At 37.3% G+C, this 14464-nt stretch overlaps 3 protein-coding genes across 5 annotated transcripts; 2 read left to right on the top strand and 1 right to left on the bottom strand.

Annotated features, from left to right (window-relative positions):
* Positions 1–1376: 1376 nt before the first annotated feature.
* On the top strand, positions 1377–4674 carry LOC103444078 (uncharacterized). The gene is made up of 10 exons (XM_008382994.4): positions 1377–1712; positions 1872–2073; positions 2457–2539; positions 2677–2777; positions 2873–2968; positions 3083–3136; positions 3245–3393; positions 3641–3758; positions 3849–3936; positions 4070–4674. The coding sequence occupies exons 1-10, from the start codon at positions 1589–1591 to the stop codon at positions 4264–4266; spliced, it is 1212 nt and encodes a 403-aa protein (XP_008381216.1). The 5' UTR covers positions 1377–1588; the 3' UTR covers positions 4267–4674.
* Positions 4675–5689: 1015 nt separating this feature from the next.
* LOC103444088 (EKC/KEOPS complex subunit PCC1-like) lies at positions 5690–7590 on the top strand. The gene is made up of 4 exons (XM_008383002.4): positions 5690–5884; positions 6853–6925; positions 7018–7073; positions 7306–7590. The coding sequence occupies exons 1-4, from the start codon at positions 5829–5831 to the stop codon at positions 7418–7420; spliced, it is 300 nt and encodes a 99-aa protein (XP_008381224.1). The 5' UTR covers positions 5690–5828; the 3' UTR covers positions 7421–7590.
* Positions 7591–7915: 325 nt separating this feature from the next.
* Positions 7916–11412, bottom strand: LOC103444095 (protein ABIL2-like). 3 transcript variants are annotated; one of them, XM_008383010.4, is made up of 10 exons: positions 10990–11412; positions 10061–10165; positions 9810–9892; positions 9559–9709; positions 9139–9238; positions 8910–9002; positions 8771–8813; positions 8599–8687; positions 8364–8509; positions 7916–8234 (listed from the first exon to the last, which is right to left on the bottom strand). In XM_008383010.4, the coding sequence occupies exons 2-10, from the start codon at positions 10151–10153 to the stop codon at positions 8064–8066; spliced, it is 969 nt and encodes a 322-aa protein (XP_008381232.1). In that variant the 5' UTR covers positions 10154–10165; positions 10990–11412; the 3' UTR covers positions 7916–8063. The 3 variants fall into 3 exon arrangements, with proteins under 3 accessions (XP_008381232.1, XP_028960448.1, XP_008381238.1); XM_029104615.2 differs by having other exon boundaries at positions 10061–10170; positions 10990–11358; XM_008383016.4 differs by having other exon boundaries at positions 10061–10158; positions 10990–11357.
* Between the last annotated feature and the right edge of the window lie 3052 nt (positions 11413–14464).

Raw genomic sequence — 14464 nt, 5'->3', positions numbered from 1 at the left:
ACCCATTCAAAGCGAAAGCACAAGCCAAACACTATTCCTTTGCTCTACGGGAGAGGAATTTGAACTAGACAAGAAGATTGATTCGACGGACAGTGAGATTTTCTATCCAACCACTTATTATCCAAAGAGGACACCCATTCAAAGCGAAAGCACAAGCCAAAAACTATTCCTTTGCTGAGAGGAATTTGAACTTGACAAGAAGATGGATTCGACGGACAGTGAGATTTTCTATCCAACCATTTATTATCCAAAGAGGACACCCATTCAAAGCGAAAGCACAAGCCAAACACTATTCCTTTGCTCTATGGGAGAGGAATTTGAACTTGACAAGAAGATAGATTCGACGGATAGTGAGATTTGAACGTGAGTACAAAGAGGGGTATACAATGTTTAGCCAATTCTACGTTGTGACCAAATCGTAATCTAACCAGAATCAAGGAAAGTCAAACTTCTAGAATGTGTATTGGACCAAAAGGAGAGTGTTTAATTTGACAATTTGGCTAATTACTCTTGCTCGTTGAACTTTTTGCTTATTTAGGGACCCACTAATAGTTCTTAAACAATTAATTGTATTTGACAAATAAAGTAACAATTTAATTATGTAATTAGCTATTCTAATCAATTAAATAACGAGATTAATTATACTTAAGTCCTTGAAACTCAAAATGTGTCGCCTAACTTCCTAAATACTCAAATTGTTTCTCACGTATTCCTTCCCGTTTCAAGTATTAGAGAGTTAAATAAGACTCAAATTGAGTTTTAGAGGGCATATGTTTAATTAACCCTAAGTTAATTAAATTTTGTTATTTTGGCTAAAATAGTCTCTGAGATTGATGTAGCTTCTCATTTTAGTTCTTGAGATTTGAATCAATAAAAGTGGTCGCTGAGTTTATCCACTGTCAATCATTTAAGGACCAAAATAACAAAAATACACTCAATTGATAAACAATGGGCCAAAACAATCTAACAAAAATTAAGGATATTTTGTCATTTAGTCCTTATATAATAGAAAATTTTCACAAAAGATCAAAATTATTGATAATAGATAAAATCAGGGACTAACTCTATCGATTTTGGGATAAAACGAACATGAATTTGACACCCTTTAGAACTTAAACAATTAAACACATAATATCTACTAGGACTATAAAAATAAAAATAAGTACTCAAAAGATCAAAAACTTATTGACTGTCAAAAATAAAAAGAGACTAAAAATAAGTTATGACAATCTCAAAAACAATTTTATCTTAAAAACCATAAATTTTTACGTTACATGCAGATGCTTCCTACTGACTTCAGACTGGGTGAGTTTGTTGACTTTGACCATATCCGGTACAGCGGCCTATTCACCTACCCCGAAACAACCGCTCCCGCCAACAACTTCCTATATTCCTATAAGGACTCGGCCATATCCAACCACGCTAAATTCCTCAGTTTCTCTCCGAAATCTGAACAAAACGCAGATTGCCTCCCTCTCTCTCTAGAATTTGATATCACTCGTTCACCCCGTCTGAACAAAACGCAGTTTGCCTCCCTCTCCCTCTCTCTCTCTCTAGAATTTGATATCACTCGTTCATCGCGAATAGGATGCCGTTTTGCGAGGTTGCGTCGCCGCAGAATGCCGCCGCAGCGGACTCCAAGCTCAACGACGGAATCAAAATCTTCTACGAAACGTACGGCAGCGGACCGACCAAGGTCCTCCTCATCATAGGTCGCCTATCTCGAAGATTCAGTTTTTTCTTTCTTTTTTTTTTCTATCTTTTTCTGATCGGATTTTATTTTATTTTCTGTTTTAATGATTTATACGAACTGGGTTTTGGTTTGGTCTGAATTTTCCGTGTTGTTGATGGATTTTGGAATGGATGGACAGGTTTGGCGGGGACTCACGACTCGTGGGGCCCACAGATTCAGGGACTGACGGTGTCCGTTGCACCCAATGACGACGAGAGGGTGGCAGCCGCCGCCTGCTGCGACAATGAGGCTGGTTTTAGCGGCGGTGACATCGAGGTGTGTGCCTTCGACAACAGAGGCATGGGTCGGAGCTCCATCCCCACGAAAAAATCCGAATATACGTGAGTTTTCATTACGCATTTGAAAAAGTCAAAATTTTCTTGCTCGGAAAAAAATAGTATTCAATTATATAATTATATACTGTAGGATATAGACGTTTCTTCGACCCTCGCGAAGCGAGAAGCTTGTTGGCTTGTGATTGCTCTTATAAGGAAGTATATGTACTCTAACAAAAAATAAAACTTTTTTACGAAGTGGCACTAAACAGGCAATAAAATGTGTTTTAGTATTTGTTAGTGCTCATTTATCGTCTGTTGAGTGTTAAATTTGGTGAAAAGTTTGATTTTTTATCGAAGATTTGTAAAAAGTTACGTGAATTTTCCGAAAATACGGATAATGGGGATCAGAAGTTGAATTAATGATGATTTGTTTTTGTTTGTGGCAGAACAAGAACAATGGCAAAGGATGCAATTGCATTGATGGATCACTTGGGGTGGACAGAAGCCCATGTTTTCGGGCATTCGATGGGTGAGTTCATGTTTTCGGCACTGACTGAATTACAAACAGTGAGCTGAATTTACTTCGTAGCAGGACTTGGTTTCTTTCTTTCTTTGGTTTCGTTAATTTATTTCTTTAGTCTGACGTGAATTTTGTTACCACAACAGGAGCTATGATAGCTTGCAAATTAGCAGCAATGGTGCCCGATAGAATTCTGTCGTTGGCTTTGCTTAATGTGACCGGGGGAGGTTTCGAATGTTTACCAAGGGTTCGTGATTTCTTACCCATGAACTAGAAACAGTACGTAAATTTGCTTGCAGGAGGTGAAGTTGATTTCTCATTAATATGTTCAATGTGTTGCAGCTTGACCGACAAACACTATCCATTGCTGTCCGGTTTTTTAAGGCAAAGACTCCCGAGCAAAGGGCGGCTGTAGACTTGGACACGCACTACTCGAAGGTCTGCGGTGCTCTTGCTTCTATTATTTTTCCGTCTGTTAACTCTGGACTAATAGGGACATGACTCATGCTTTAAACAACGAAACTCTCACACATTCGCTGTATTAACGTGCAGGGATATCTTGAAGAATATGTTGGATCCAACACGAGAAGGGCGATTTTATATCAAGTAAGAAATCCTAAGGGAACTGCTTATTGATTGTTTTGATATTTCGGTTGAGGCTTAGATACAATTTGTAGTACAATATCCATGTTCTGAATTGGAACCTATCTCCAGGAATATGTCAAAGGTATATCAGCAACCGGGATGCAGTCCAACCATGGTTTCGAGGGTCAAATCAATGCATGCTGGACGCATAAAATGACACGAAAGGAGATTGAATTGATCCGCTCAGCAGGATTTCTCGTTTCAGTCATTCATGGCAGGTGCGGTCATACATACAATGCAGTGCATCTCAGATGTCCCCTTTTTTTCCATGTTGTGTGTCAAGATAAGACTGTTAGTGGTCTGGAATTTGTATGCCTGCAGAAAGGCACTGCTTCATACGTACATTTCCGACTCTCAAACAAATTATCTCCAAAAATCAAGTGTTTGTGTGAAACTTGTCAATTTTGATTAACAGTTCACCACATATTCTTCTGGCAACCATCTTGACATTCATTAAATTGATAGGCATGACGTCATTGCTCAAATATATCATGCAAGGAGACTGGCAGAGAAGCTGCATCCTGTTGCTAGAATGGTAGATCTTCCTGGAGGGCATCTAGTGAGTCATGAAAGGACCGAGGAGGTAAATCCGTTATATGGAATCATCCGTTATATAATTCAATGATGCTTGGCGTGTAAAGGAAATCTTATGTTAATTTGTTTTGAATATCAGGTAAACAAAGCTCTTATGGAGTTGATCAAGGCAACGGAAGCAAAGACCGAGCCACATGATTGGACAAATTTGCCTGAAACAAGTTCGGGTAAGCAAATTTAACCTAAACAAAATCTTCCATCTCTATTCTGTATAAGAGCACGGACCAAATGGCAGCATGCCTGCTGTATTGATGTCAATATAATCTGTGATTACGTGCTAATATATACTGTCTTTTACAGGGTGGATGGTTACAAGAATTTCCCGTATCAGAAAAAGCAGCGCAGAAGGGAGAAGTGTGTCATTCACGTCCAGCATATCTGAAAAGCTACATCTTTTCCTCTTATACCTCTTTGGCCTCTTTTCATTGGCATTGGAGAATGGAAGGAGAGCCCTCAGAACTATAAAACCAGCAAGAGTCGGACATGCCATCACATAAGCTGCTGCTGATCGTCAAAGAACACCCCGCGTTTCTTTCAACTGGGGTTCATCGATTTTTCATTCCATCGGCACTGGTGAATGCTGCGTCAAGTGTTCTTCCCGGAAACCGGGATTTGGTAACAAGATATGAGGCCTTTTATACAGACATGTTGCAGTCGGAGGCAGGAATGGAGAGAGGATCACAAGGGCCAATATTTAGGCGGATCCCAACCCCTCAATTCACTTGCAACATATCAAGATCATAATTTTATCCATTTATACTGGAGACAAACAAGTCTTTACAGATTGTACGCTTTACAGAATGAGAGCAAACAAGAAATAGGGTCTTTCTTTTTTTATTTATTTGGTGTTATCATAATAAATTTTTGGTATAAAATTTTGAGGTATTGGCCGATTTTTCTCCGAACTTGTAAGGAGTTGCCAATTTTTTTCCTAAACTATAATTTTAGCCGATTATCTTTGAATTTTTATAATTGGCCAATTTTCTTCATGAATTTTTATTTTATCCGAAAACAAACGAAAACACCTTGATACTTTGGGACTAAATGAATCAAAGAAAAATCAAGGAACGAAAACGAAGGGATGAATATACATGAAAAACCAGGAGTTTGAACAACCAACCCTAGTACAGTAGTACTAACTAAAGACAGCACAAATATTAGTATGATATACAATATACATGCAGGCAGCACCAAGCGGTGGTTTACCTCAAACAAACATATCATCTTACCCAAGACAAATACTCCTTTATAATTAACAACTATAGGGTTCATAAATTCAAAATTTAAGATCGATGATAAATTGAAGACTGAGTATCGGTAAACCAAATGATGATGTTATATATGAAGAATAACGTACCTGGCCTTTGCATGTGGCTGCGAAAAAATATGTACTGTTTGATTGGATGAGAAGAAGGTGTCGAAATTGAATGAAAGGAAGGTAGGTTTTGAGAGGAGAGAGAGAGAGAGAGGGAGAGAGAGAGAGAGGGAGAGAGGAGAGAGATGCTTTTGTTGTGCTATATAAGATGCCATCTCTCGAGCAACGGGAGTTTATTGAGAAGGATGGCAGATATACGCTGGAATATACCCAAATGCCTATGCGTATTAACTATTAACCAACAGGATCCTCTTCGGATTTTTTTTTCGTGGGGATTTCAGAAATTCATGAAATGTGTTCGTTCATCGTAAATTATATGATCAGTTTTTGTCAAATACTATTTATGTTTAATTTTAAATAAAAATATTTAAAATAATTTTAATTACATGATGTACGATGAAAGAACACGATTCATGAATTTCCGAAATCCTCACAAAAAGCATCCGATGAGGATCCGGATTCGGCTTATTAAACCTCGAAAACCAGTTTCCGTACCTATTTCACACCACTAGAACTAAGGGTACTTCCGTCAGTTTAAAAATATTATCTTATACCACACAACTCCTTCCTTTACTACGTCGTTTTGGTTCTTTGAGACGCAGCGTTTTGTTCGTCTATAAGACTAGAACCCGATAATGTGAGAGGCGCTGCTCAGCTTCTCCAGCTTCTCAGCTCCAGAGAACCATGGCTGCAGCAGCTTCTGACATGGCAGATGCCCAAACCCAGTGGGAGTTTAGCTGGTACTCTCTCTCCTTCCTCTCTTATATACCAATATCTATTTTTCTCTGTATGTTTTTCTGTTGAAATCTCCTTACTTTTGTAATTAAAGTCAGCAGTTTCTCCTGTATTTTTTTTTCTGGGCTTTGATTATTTTCCTCTTTCAATCCCTCAGGAACCGAAAAGTAAAGATCCTTAGTTGATTTTTGGATATGGGTTTGTTTTCGATTTGTAAAAGGTTCTATCTTTATGTATATTATTCGTGAATTTGCTTTCTTGAGTATCTGTTTGAACGAATTGCAGTTTATAGTATCTGTTTTTTGAATTCCTAGTGAGTTTATTTTCGATAGTTTTGCTTCTGGGTTTATGTATGTGTAGCTTATATGATTAGTTTTATGTATTTCCACTCCATTGAACTTCTCTCTGTGCTTCCCATAGTTGTTGTGATAAGTTAAAACTGAACGAAACTCATCTCGTTCGTTGAAATATTGCTGTACATACATTAACCGATGTTCATCATTCACAATGTGAAGGACAACATAACTTTCTTGGAAAAGTTGAATTGCTGCTATATTTCGACGTTTCACTTCAGTGTTAGGTTTTCAAAATTTTGGTTGAGCTAATTCGTGGATTCGTAGGAGCTGATGGGGTTTTCAGCTATGTTAGGGAGTAGTTCTAGAGCTCTTGGTGAGGTAGGTAGATCAAGATATTCTGAGGCGAACCCTGTTCAAAAATGTTGTGCATGGATCTTGAGATTACTCTAGATAGTTCTTTTAATAAACTTGAAAACTTGAATGTGAAAACTATGCATCAAGGACCACGGGAGGACGTACAGTTGCGTGGCCTTGTAAAAGTTTTACAAGGGTTGTTTCTCTTGGAAGCGGAGATCATTGATTCAACTTTCATCGTTTATAATTTATCTGCCTCTGCGAATTCTTTTAACCCGCATAGTAGGAGCATCGATATTAAGAAAATGGAGGTCTGTGTGCAGTGACTTGGAGGTAGATTTTGAGTCCGAGGAAAGTGCTTCAATCGTCTATGCAACATTAGCTGTTGATAAGGAGGTGATGCTTCATATGTTAAAGCTATGTTTTGCTCAGTTCCTAACTTCATTTGGTTTAATTGTTTTCTTATCTGATTCCATCTATTACTGCAGTTGCAACCAGACAAGGTGAAGAGGCAGATGTCAGTTTCCAACTGCAAGCTTTCAGTGTAAGCATTTCCGTTCGATAAAATTAATTTTCCAAACTTTTATTGAAGAATCATTGGATTGATTCTGATGTAAGAAAATGCTATATGGGGTGAGGGAGGAACAATATTATCGCCTAACGACCAAACTATCGACAAAAAAGTGGGTTCAAAGCTAAGTTGTGGGCTAAATTCAGTAAATCTGCTACAAAAAAAATTCTGCTGAACCTGTGGTTGATTTTAATCTTATGTACAGGCACTTTGAGGCTGTTGAGGCGAGATTTCTTCGAGCATCATATAGCGCTTTGTTAGATGCATTGACACTCGCCACAAAGACAATCGAAGAATTTGGAAATGGATTAGAATTGTGACCAGTTAGCTACTTTGCTTTGCTAGTTTTTCTATGAAATGATGTGTAACAATTCAAGTTGGTATTTGTGGAACTGTTCAGAGCATGAAATGTAGTTTGATTACTTTGCTTATGACCTATAAGATTCAGCGATATATTCAACACAGCGTATGAATGCTATTTTATGTGTAATTCAGTTTACAGTCGCAGCTAGATTGAATGCATTCTCCTACAAAACGATCAGATTGCTCCTAAACCCTACATTGTAGAAAACTTTAACGAAAAACTCCCGGTACTATTTACTTTAACAAAAAACCATATTTTTACATTAAAAAGTCAACTATGATACTATTCACTTTACCCTTTATTTTGTCTTTATCGTTAAAACTCAAAGTTTTCAAGTCATTTTCATTAGTTTTCTAACATTGTATGATTGATTATGAAGTTCTGGACTGATTTTTCAACGCATATCATCGCAACGCTATCGCTTCGAAAGTATTTCTCTTACCAAGCAAACTTCTGAAATGGGAAGTAATAATTGATATATACTGTTTATAAAACTTGAAAACATTACACTGCTATGTAAAACGAAAAGGTAATCAAACAAAAGGGGAAAGGTGGAAACCGTAATTTTCTGCTTCCATTGTACATCCTCCCTCAATTTCTCAGTATTCATCCAAATAAGTGTATAGCATGTCATCTTTCTTTGACTTGCGCCGGCTAAGCAAGGCCTTGAGGAGCCGTTTACTTTTGCTGGGGGATTGTTCAACCTCTCTGCCATTATCTCTTTCAGCAGGTAATCGCATTGAAGCTGATTTCCGAGGCTCCGAAGGGTACTGAATATACATAAACACCGAACTCTCAGTTTACAGCTATCACAATAGAAGGGAACCGTACCAAGTATGTTGAAAATCTAATGAACTTCAAAAGAAACATTGAAAAAATAATCAGCGTTTGACACTCACCCGTCTTCTTGGATTAGAAAGATTTGGAGTTGTAGGCCTACTTGAGTTCGGGGTAGTTGACCGACTTTTGTTTGGGGTAGTTGGCCTACTTGCAAGAGATCCAGACCGTAAAAGTGGAAATCGATGAGGCGAAACTGTTCGCTTGTCTGATTCAAAACATCATCAAAAATCAGATTATCAATATCCAACTCACTATAACGGTGTCAATATCGCAATGTCCAAGATGCATACTCACCTAATTCCTTTTTGGGCATGGTAGATGTAAAAGAAAAAACTCCAGCTCGCTGGGGAGGTTGTGGAGAAGGAGACGGAGAACGCCCTTTGCTGCACAAAACATGACCATCCTTTATGACATATGAAATTGGGTCATCAACTTGATTCAAGCAAGATACCGCAGTAATATTTACCTGACTGTAGACGGTGGGATTTCTCTAATTGTAGCGCGAACAGCTTTAGGATCGAATCAAATTACAACAAGAACCAGATTATGTTAAACTCTTGATTAATTATACACACTGAAACAAAATGGGAGATGAAGCATCTTACCATTCCGAAATTGATGCCAATCATCTTCGTCATCTAGGTTGCATCCTTGGTATTTGGATTTAGTTCTGCTGCCTCTGTGCATGGTCTCACCAACTGAACATGATTTTGAGTTGTAAGAATTTTTATTCATTTCTATCTCCGTATTTCCAAAAAAACGAGGTCAAAAATCATAAAATGGAGTGTTTTATGGTATGAAAACAGTAAACTGAGACAACGGTGGTGTACTTGCCTGGCAAGATGTACCGCTTGTGGTATTTAGGAGTATCTATAACCGATGACTGTTGAGAAAGACCCTCATGATCGATGTATTCTTGACATGTCCTTATCCTCTAAAAGAAACATAAAAGAGCATTGGTTTCTTGTGATTGAATACATAGCTACAAATTGTAGGATTGAATTCGGTGCAATAAGTCGCACACTGTTGTGCAATGACCCATTGGTTTCTTAACTGAAGATTATCATGCAAAACTTTTGAAGAATGAGCTACGAACTTACATGCGAGACTAACTATCTTATACCTCGGCCCCAAAAAGGCATTTTTCGCCAATCATTTTATACAGAAACACATATCGGACAAGCTTGTTCAAGATTTTTTTCTATAGTTAGACCTGGATCATAAACGATTTCTTTAATTTCACAGTTAACTTACCTGTTCAATGCAAGATACCCGAAATTCTGTGCCAGAAACTTCATCCACCTTTTCATCGAAGAGATCGTTAACCTTGTATGTAACGGAACCCAAATGATCCACCGTATTCACAAGAGCTTTAATGGCATAATCTTTCAATGTTTCCACCACTCTGCACAACAAGAGGATATTTGTTTAATTTTGCAAAAATAATATGGATACAAAGAATTAGCATAGTAAAACCCCAATTGCCATGAATCGGAACAACTCACATATGTTTCTGGTCATCATTTGTGTACGATAGTTCAAAGTACTCTGCCGCTGAGTACAATTGCGTTCTCAAATTCTTTAAATCCTGAAAAGTAATGCAATGCACAACGAAAATCACACAACTTCAGTTGCAGGGAATTTTGCACTAGAACAAGCTAACGTCTCCTGAATTCGGATATTTTTATTTCACTTCACTGAATTTGCAAAACTAAGAACCAACTAAAGCAATAATATTTAAGCAAAAGAGGAGTACCCTGAGACTATCAGAGAAGAGCAAGCTCTGATGCATAGAAACCTCATCAAAATTAGATGCTACCCGAGGGACCGGCATTGCAGATGTTGCCATCGTTCCTGCGAGCTACACTTCGAGAGTGAACGAAATCAAGATAATAACTTAAAGTTGGAACAACAAACACCACGAACATATGAGGTTATAGAGTGGCAAATGCACAACTGAGCCCCCGAAAACCAGCGAAATATCGAAATTTAAGCTAAATCAAATCCTTCCAAAGAGAAAAAGAAACTTAGAGAGAGGGAAAGAGGGAGGGGGAAAGAGTTAGGAAATGCACCAATGAAAACTCCATTGAACTTTAACAATTTAAAACTCAAATAAAAACACCAGGTTTTTGCCTTTGCAAGAAAGAGAGGAGCCTCTCCTTAAACAAGTAATTAATACAATACCCCAATCTACTATTTTAATTAGAGAATAGTCCTTCCAGAGATAACAAGAATATAATGGGAATAAGAAATTCAACAGCATAAAGCTTAGTGCTTTGCCTCATCTCAGCAACCATTTCAGACAAGAAAATCAACACAACACTTTAAAGCTCATTTTGTCTGAATCTCACTAACATTCAAAGCTGTCAAATTTCAGCTCCCTCCCTTTAATTTCTTAAACAATTCTGGGTTTTTAGTCTTTTTATCAATTAAATTCAAAATTCAAATGGGTAATTCTGGAACACAAAGTTAGTGAATCCCAATCCAAAAACGCATCCAAATTTGTCAAATTTCATGACCCTTTTCTCTGTTGGAGAATCTAATTTTGGAAATGAAAGAAAAATTACAGTGCATTTGAGCAGTTGCATTAGCTATGCTGAAAGTTCTTACCTTTCTTCTTTCTCTTGAACAAAGTAACAAAAAAATCCAATTGGGTAAAATTTTCAAGGCAAAGTAAACACTAACCTGGTAGCTTTTGTAGTGAAAGTTCTTCCGGAGCTGAAATTAAAACTACCCAAGAAGGCAAAAACCCAGAAACCGACTGAGTCGAATTCAAAGTTTGAAACTTGTGGAGTATATGAAACCTAAATGCTGAGGAAGAAGGAGGAGGAGGAGGAAGGACGTGAATAGGCAGCTCGTTTGAAAGCGGCTAATTTGGTTTGGTACAAGATTTGACCAATCCAAAAGAAAACGACAACTCTTCTGCTTCCTTTGCTTCCCTTCTCTCTATTGTTTTGGAGATTCAAATAGTTGAGGACTTACAAAAGGCAGAGAGAGGGAGGGAGGGGAGAGAGAGAGTGGAGGGACATCCATCAAGGCTAACACGTTTGTGTGGGCAGGGAATCTGAGGCAGTTTTTATTTGTAGGGGAGCAAAAGTGTCTCCTTTTGGTAGTAAGAACTCTGTTGGACTAATTAACTCCTCTCCCACATCATTAGCCACTTTGTGGGTCCTACCTTTTTATTAGTTGGTTTTTTCCGGTGATGATAGAGATACTAAAATTTAAGATTATTTCTTGTACACTAGATACCATATGAGGTGGTGATTAATCATTTGAGTTATTCTTTAAATCATTAAAAAGAGCTTAATTATTAATCGTCGTATTATTTGATCTACAACGTATGGTCTACGACATTTTCCTTTTTTTATTTTCCATCTTTGGAAAGTACTAGGAAATCATCTCGTAGACCATACATTGTCAACCAAATGATATGACGATCCAAAATTAGATTTATTTTTAATAATTTAAAGAAAAAATTCAACTAGCAACTGTAATCTACAAATATGAGCTAAAAAAATGGTCTTTGATATATTGTGGGTCCACTTTTTAAAAGCACAAACAGTGGACCACCCCCAAAAAATGGGAAATTGCTATGTTGTTTTTTCATCCACTTCTTGTTCTTGATATGGAGGAGATGAACTTCTTTTGTTGGGTTTCCCACTTCCACTTGTGGTGGTGATGGGAAAAGTGGTTCATGGGTTCCACCTCTTCTCATAAAATGGTTTGAAACTTTAAATCCTTTAAAAACTTTGGTCTTTGTAGAAATTTCCCCATTAAAAAAAAAAAACCTAATCTTTTTCTAGTACTCTTATCGATATTACGAAAATGTCACTGTAGTAATATTTCAAATGAATTGTGACATCTTTTTATATTTTTTTCACATAGCAGACATAATTAACTTTGAATGTCGTTCCAAGAGAACTCGATTTTAGGGAAGTTGTTCTCAATTGGGAGGGGATATGGTAGGCTGCTAGGCCCGCCAAAGGCCCTTGTAATTGATTTTGTAAGGCAAGGAAAGGTGCTGGTATACAGTAAGAGTTCCTCCTCAGTTGCTATTAGTTGTTAGTGCCTATACCACTACACATATAATATAACACACATTGGATTGGATGAGGGAAAATGTGGGTGTTGAAAAGCACATATCAATGACCCACGCACGCATGCTGTTGGAAATACGTGACCTTGGAGGCACTCATCATGCCTCATTAAACAAAGTCACCGAAGACAAGTAGAAGGAGGGGAGACCTCATCACAACATTTTCAACTTCCGACTCTATGCAGACGTGAGTTAGGTTAATAATTCAATGTGCATAATGTCTTTCCTCTTACTTTTTACGAGTTTGAAATCTTATCATGTAATATGCAATAAAATTTAAACAAGTAGAGGGATACTTGAAAAATAAGAAAAATATATTTTCTCCACTTGTATAATAACATATAGCGTAATGATTCGTGTTCTCGGCACATTGAAAAATCTTTATGTTGCTTGAGGTCGAGAGTTACCCACCACCGTTGAAAATGAAATCAAAGGTGATGATTGATTTGGAGTAGATAGCTAATGTGGATCCTACTGAGTTCATCCTTGCTACTTTTCTCTTTTTCTTTTTCTTTTTCAACCCATAAACCAAAACCTTTTGGAGTTGTAGACTTGTAATTTCAGCTTTTTTCTTTTGTTCTCGATTGAATGAATCCGTGATTTTAGCTTCAGTAGGTTTTATAAATCAACGGCGTGATAGGTGGCAATTGAGTTGGGTGGGGTCATGCAGGATCTCAAGACGAATAAGCAACGTAAGTACTGGAATTGGATCCTATCTGGATTCATTTTGGGCGATCGGGTCGTTATAATATACCGTAGACATTCATTCTATCATTTTATTTTTATTATTTAAAATTAAACATAAATAATATCTGAATAAAACTGACCACACGATGTACAACGAACGGTCAAGATATGGGGATCTTTAGGATTCTCACAAAGTTGATCCAAAGAGGATCTTCTTCCCATAACAATGATTTCTCCATTGGATCTGATTTTCACTTACCATTTTTAACGCTTCACACGCACATTCATTTTTAATTTTAGCTATCAAATTAAATCAAACGAAGCAATGGACAAGATTGAACAAATGTGTGTAAAATGACAAAAATTGTGTGTGTTTAGCATTTAATTTATATGTAGACTCTACATAGCTTAAGTTAAACAACACAAAATTGCATGTTTTGATCTAGTCACTTAGCTTAATAAGTTTGTGACTCAAGCGATTAAGAATATTTATATTTACACTCAGAAGTTCTGTCTTCAATTTCTGATCCTCAATTCTTCTAACCTTTATGGGGAGGAGGGGAGTCCCTTAACTTTAACTCAATTAGAGTAATGGTATCTCAAATAAAAATTCATAAACATTAGCCCCTTAACTCATCAAAGAGTGCAGCTATGGTCATTTTTGTCAACTCTGTCAAAATTCAGTAAAAATGACTCATGGTGGAAGGACCATTACTACAATTAGGTTAAAGTTGATAGATCTTTGCTCTAATTAGATTAAAGTTGAGGGACCATTTCTCTAATTAGGTTAAAGTTGAGGGATCATTGCTACAATTTTTTTTCATTTGGTTTTCCATATTTGCTCATTGATTTAGCCTCAAATGCGTGACACTAACTCATTTTGACGGAAGTTATAACGGAGTTGATGAAAATGACTATAACTGCACGTTTTGATGAGTTAAGAGACCAATGGTCATGAATTTTTAATTGAAAGACTACTGTTCCAATTTGGTTAAAGTTAAGAGACAATTTCTATAACTTTTTCTTATGGGAAGGAAGGGGGGAGGTTTGAGGGTGGGAACTAGTTGTTTAGCAAGACTTGGGGCCTTTTATAGTCATTTTTGATCGTTTTAAACTCGGGCCATCATTGAACGGTATATGTTTAGGATTTTGTATATTAAGGCCCATTAAATGGGCCCGCTCTGTTTGGTGAGAACAAGAGGCCCAACCCATCTCAGAAAAGGGCAAAAAAACACATGCAGAGCTTAAAGGGATGATTTGAGAAGACGAAAGCAAACAGGTGCTCATCATAGTCCAGTCCAAACAGCAGCTCAAAAGTCAACAAATATGGCGGTTGCATCCCCGTTCGAGCATGCAGGGAAGCTATTATGTCCGCCG

Source organism: Malus domestica, chromosome 01, assembly GCF_042453785.1.
Source record: "Malus domestica chromosome 01, GDT2T_hap1".
Classification (NCBI taxonomy): Eukaryota; Viridiplantae; Streptophyta; class Magnoliopsida; order Rosales; family Rosaceae; genus Malus; species Malus domestica.
The sequence above is the reverse complement of the archived record's forward strand: the minus strand, read 5'-3'. Positions and strand labels throughout refer to the sequence as shown.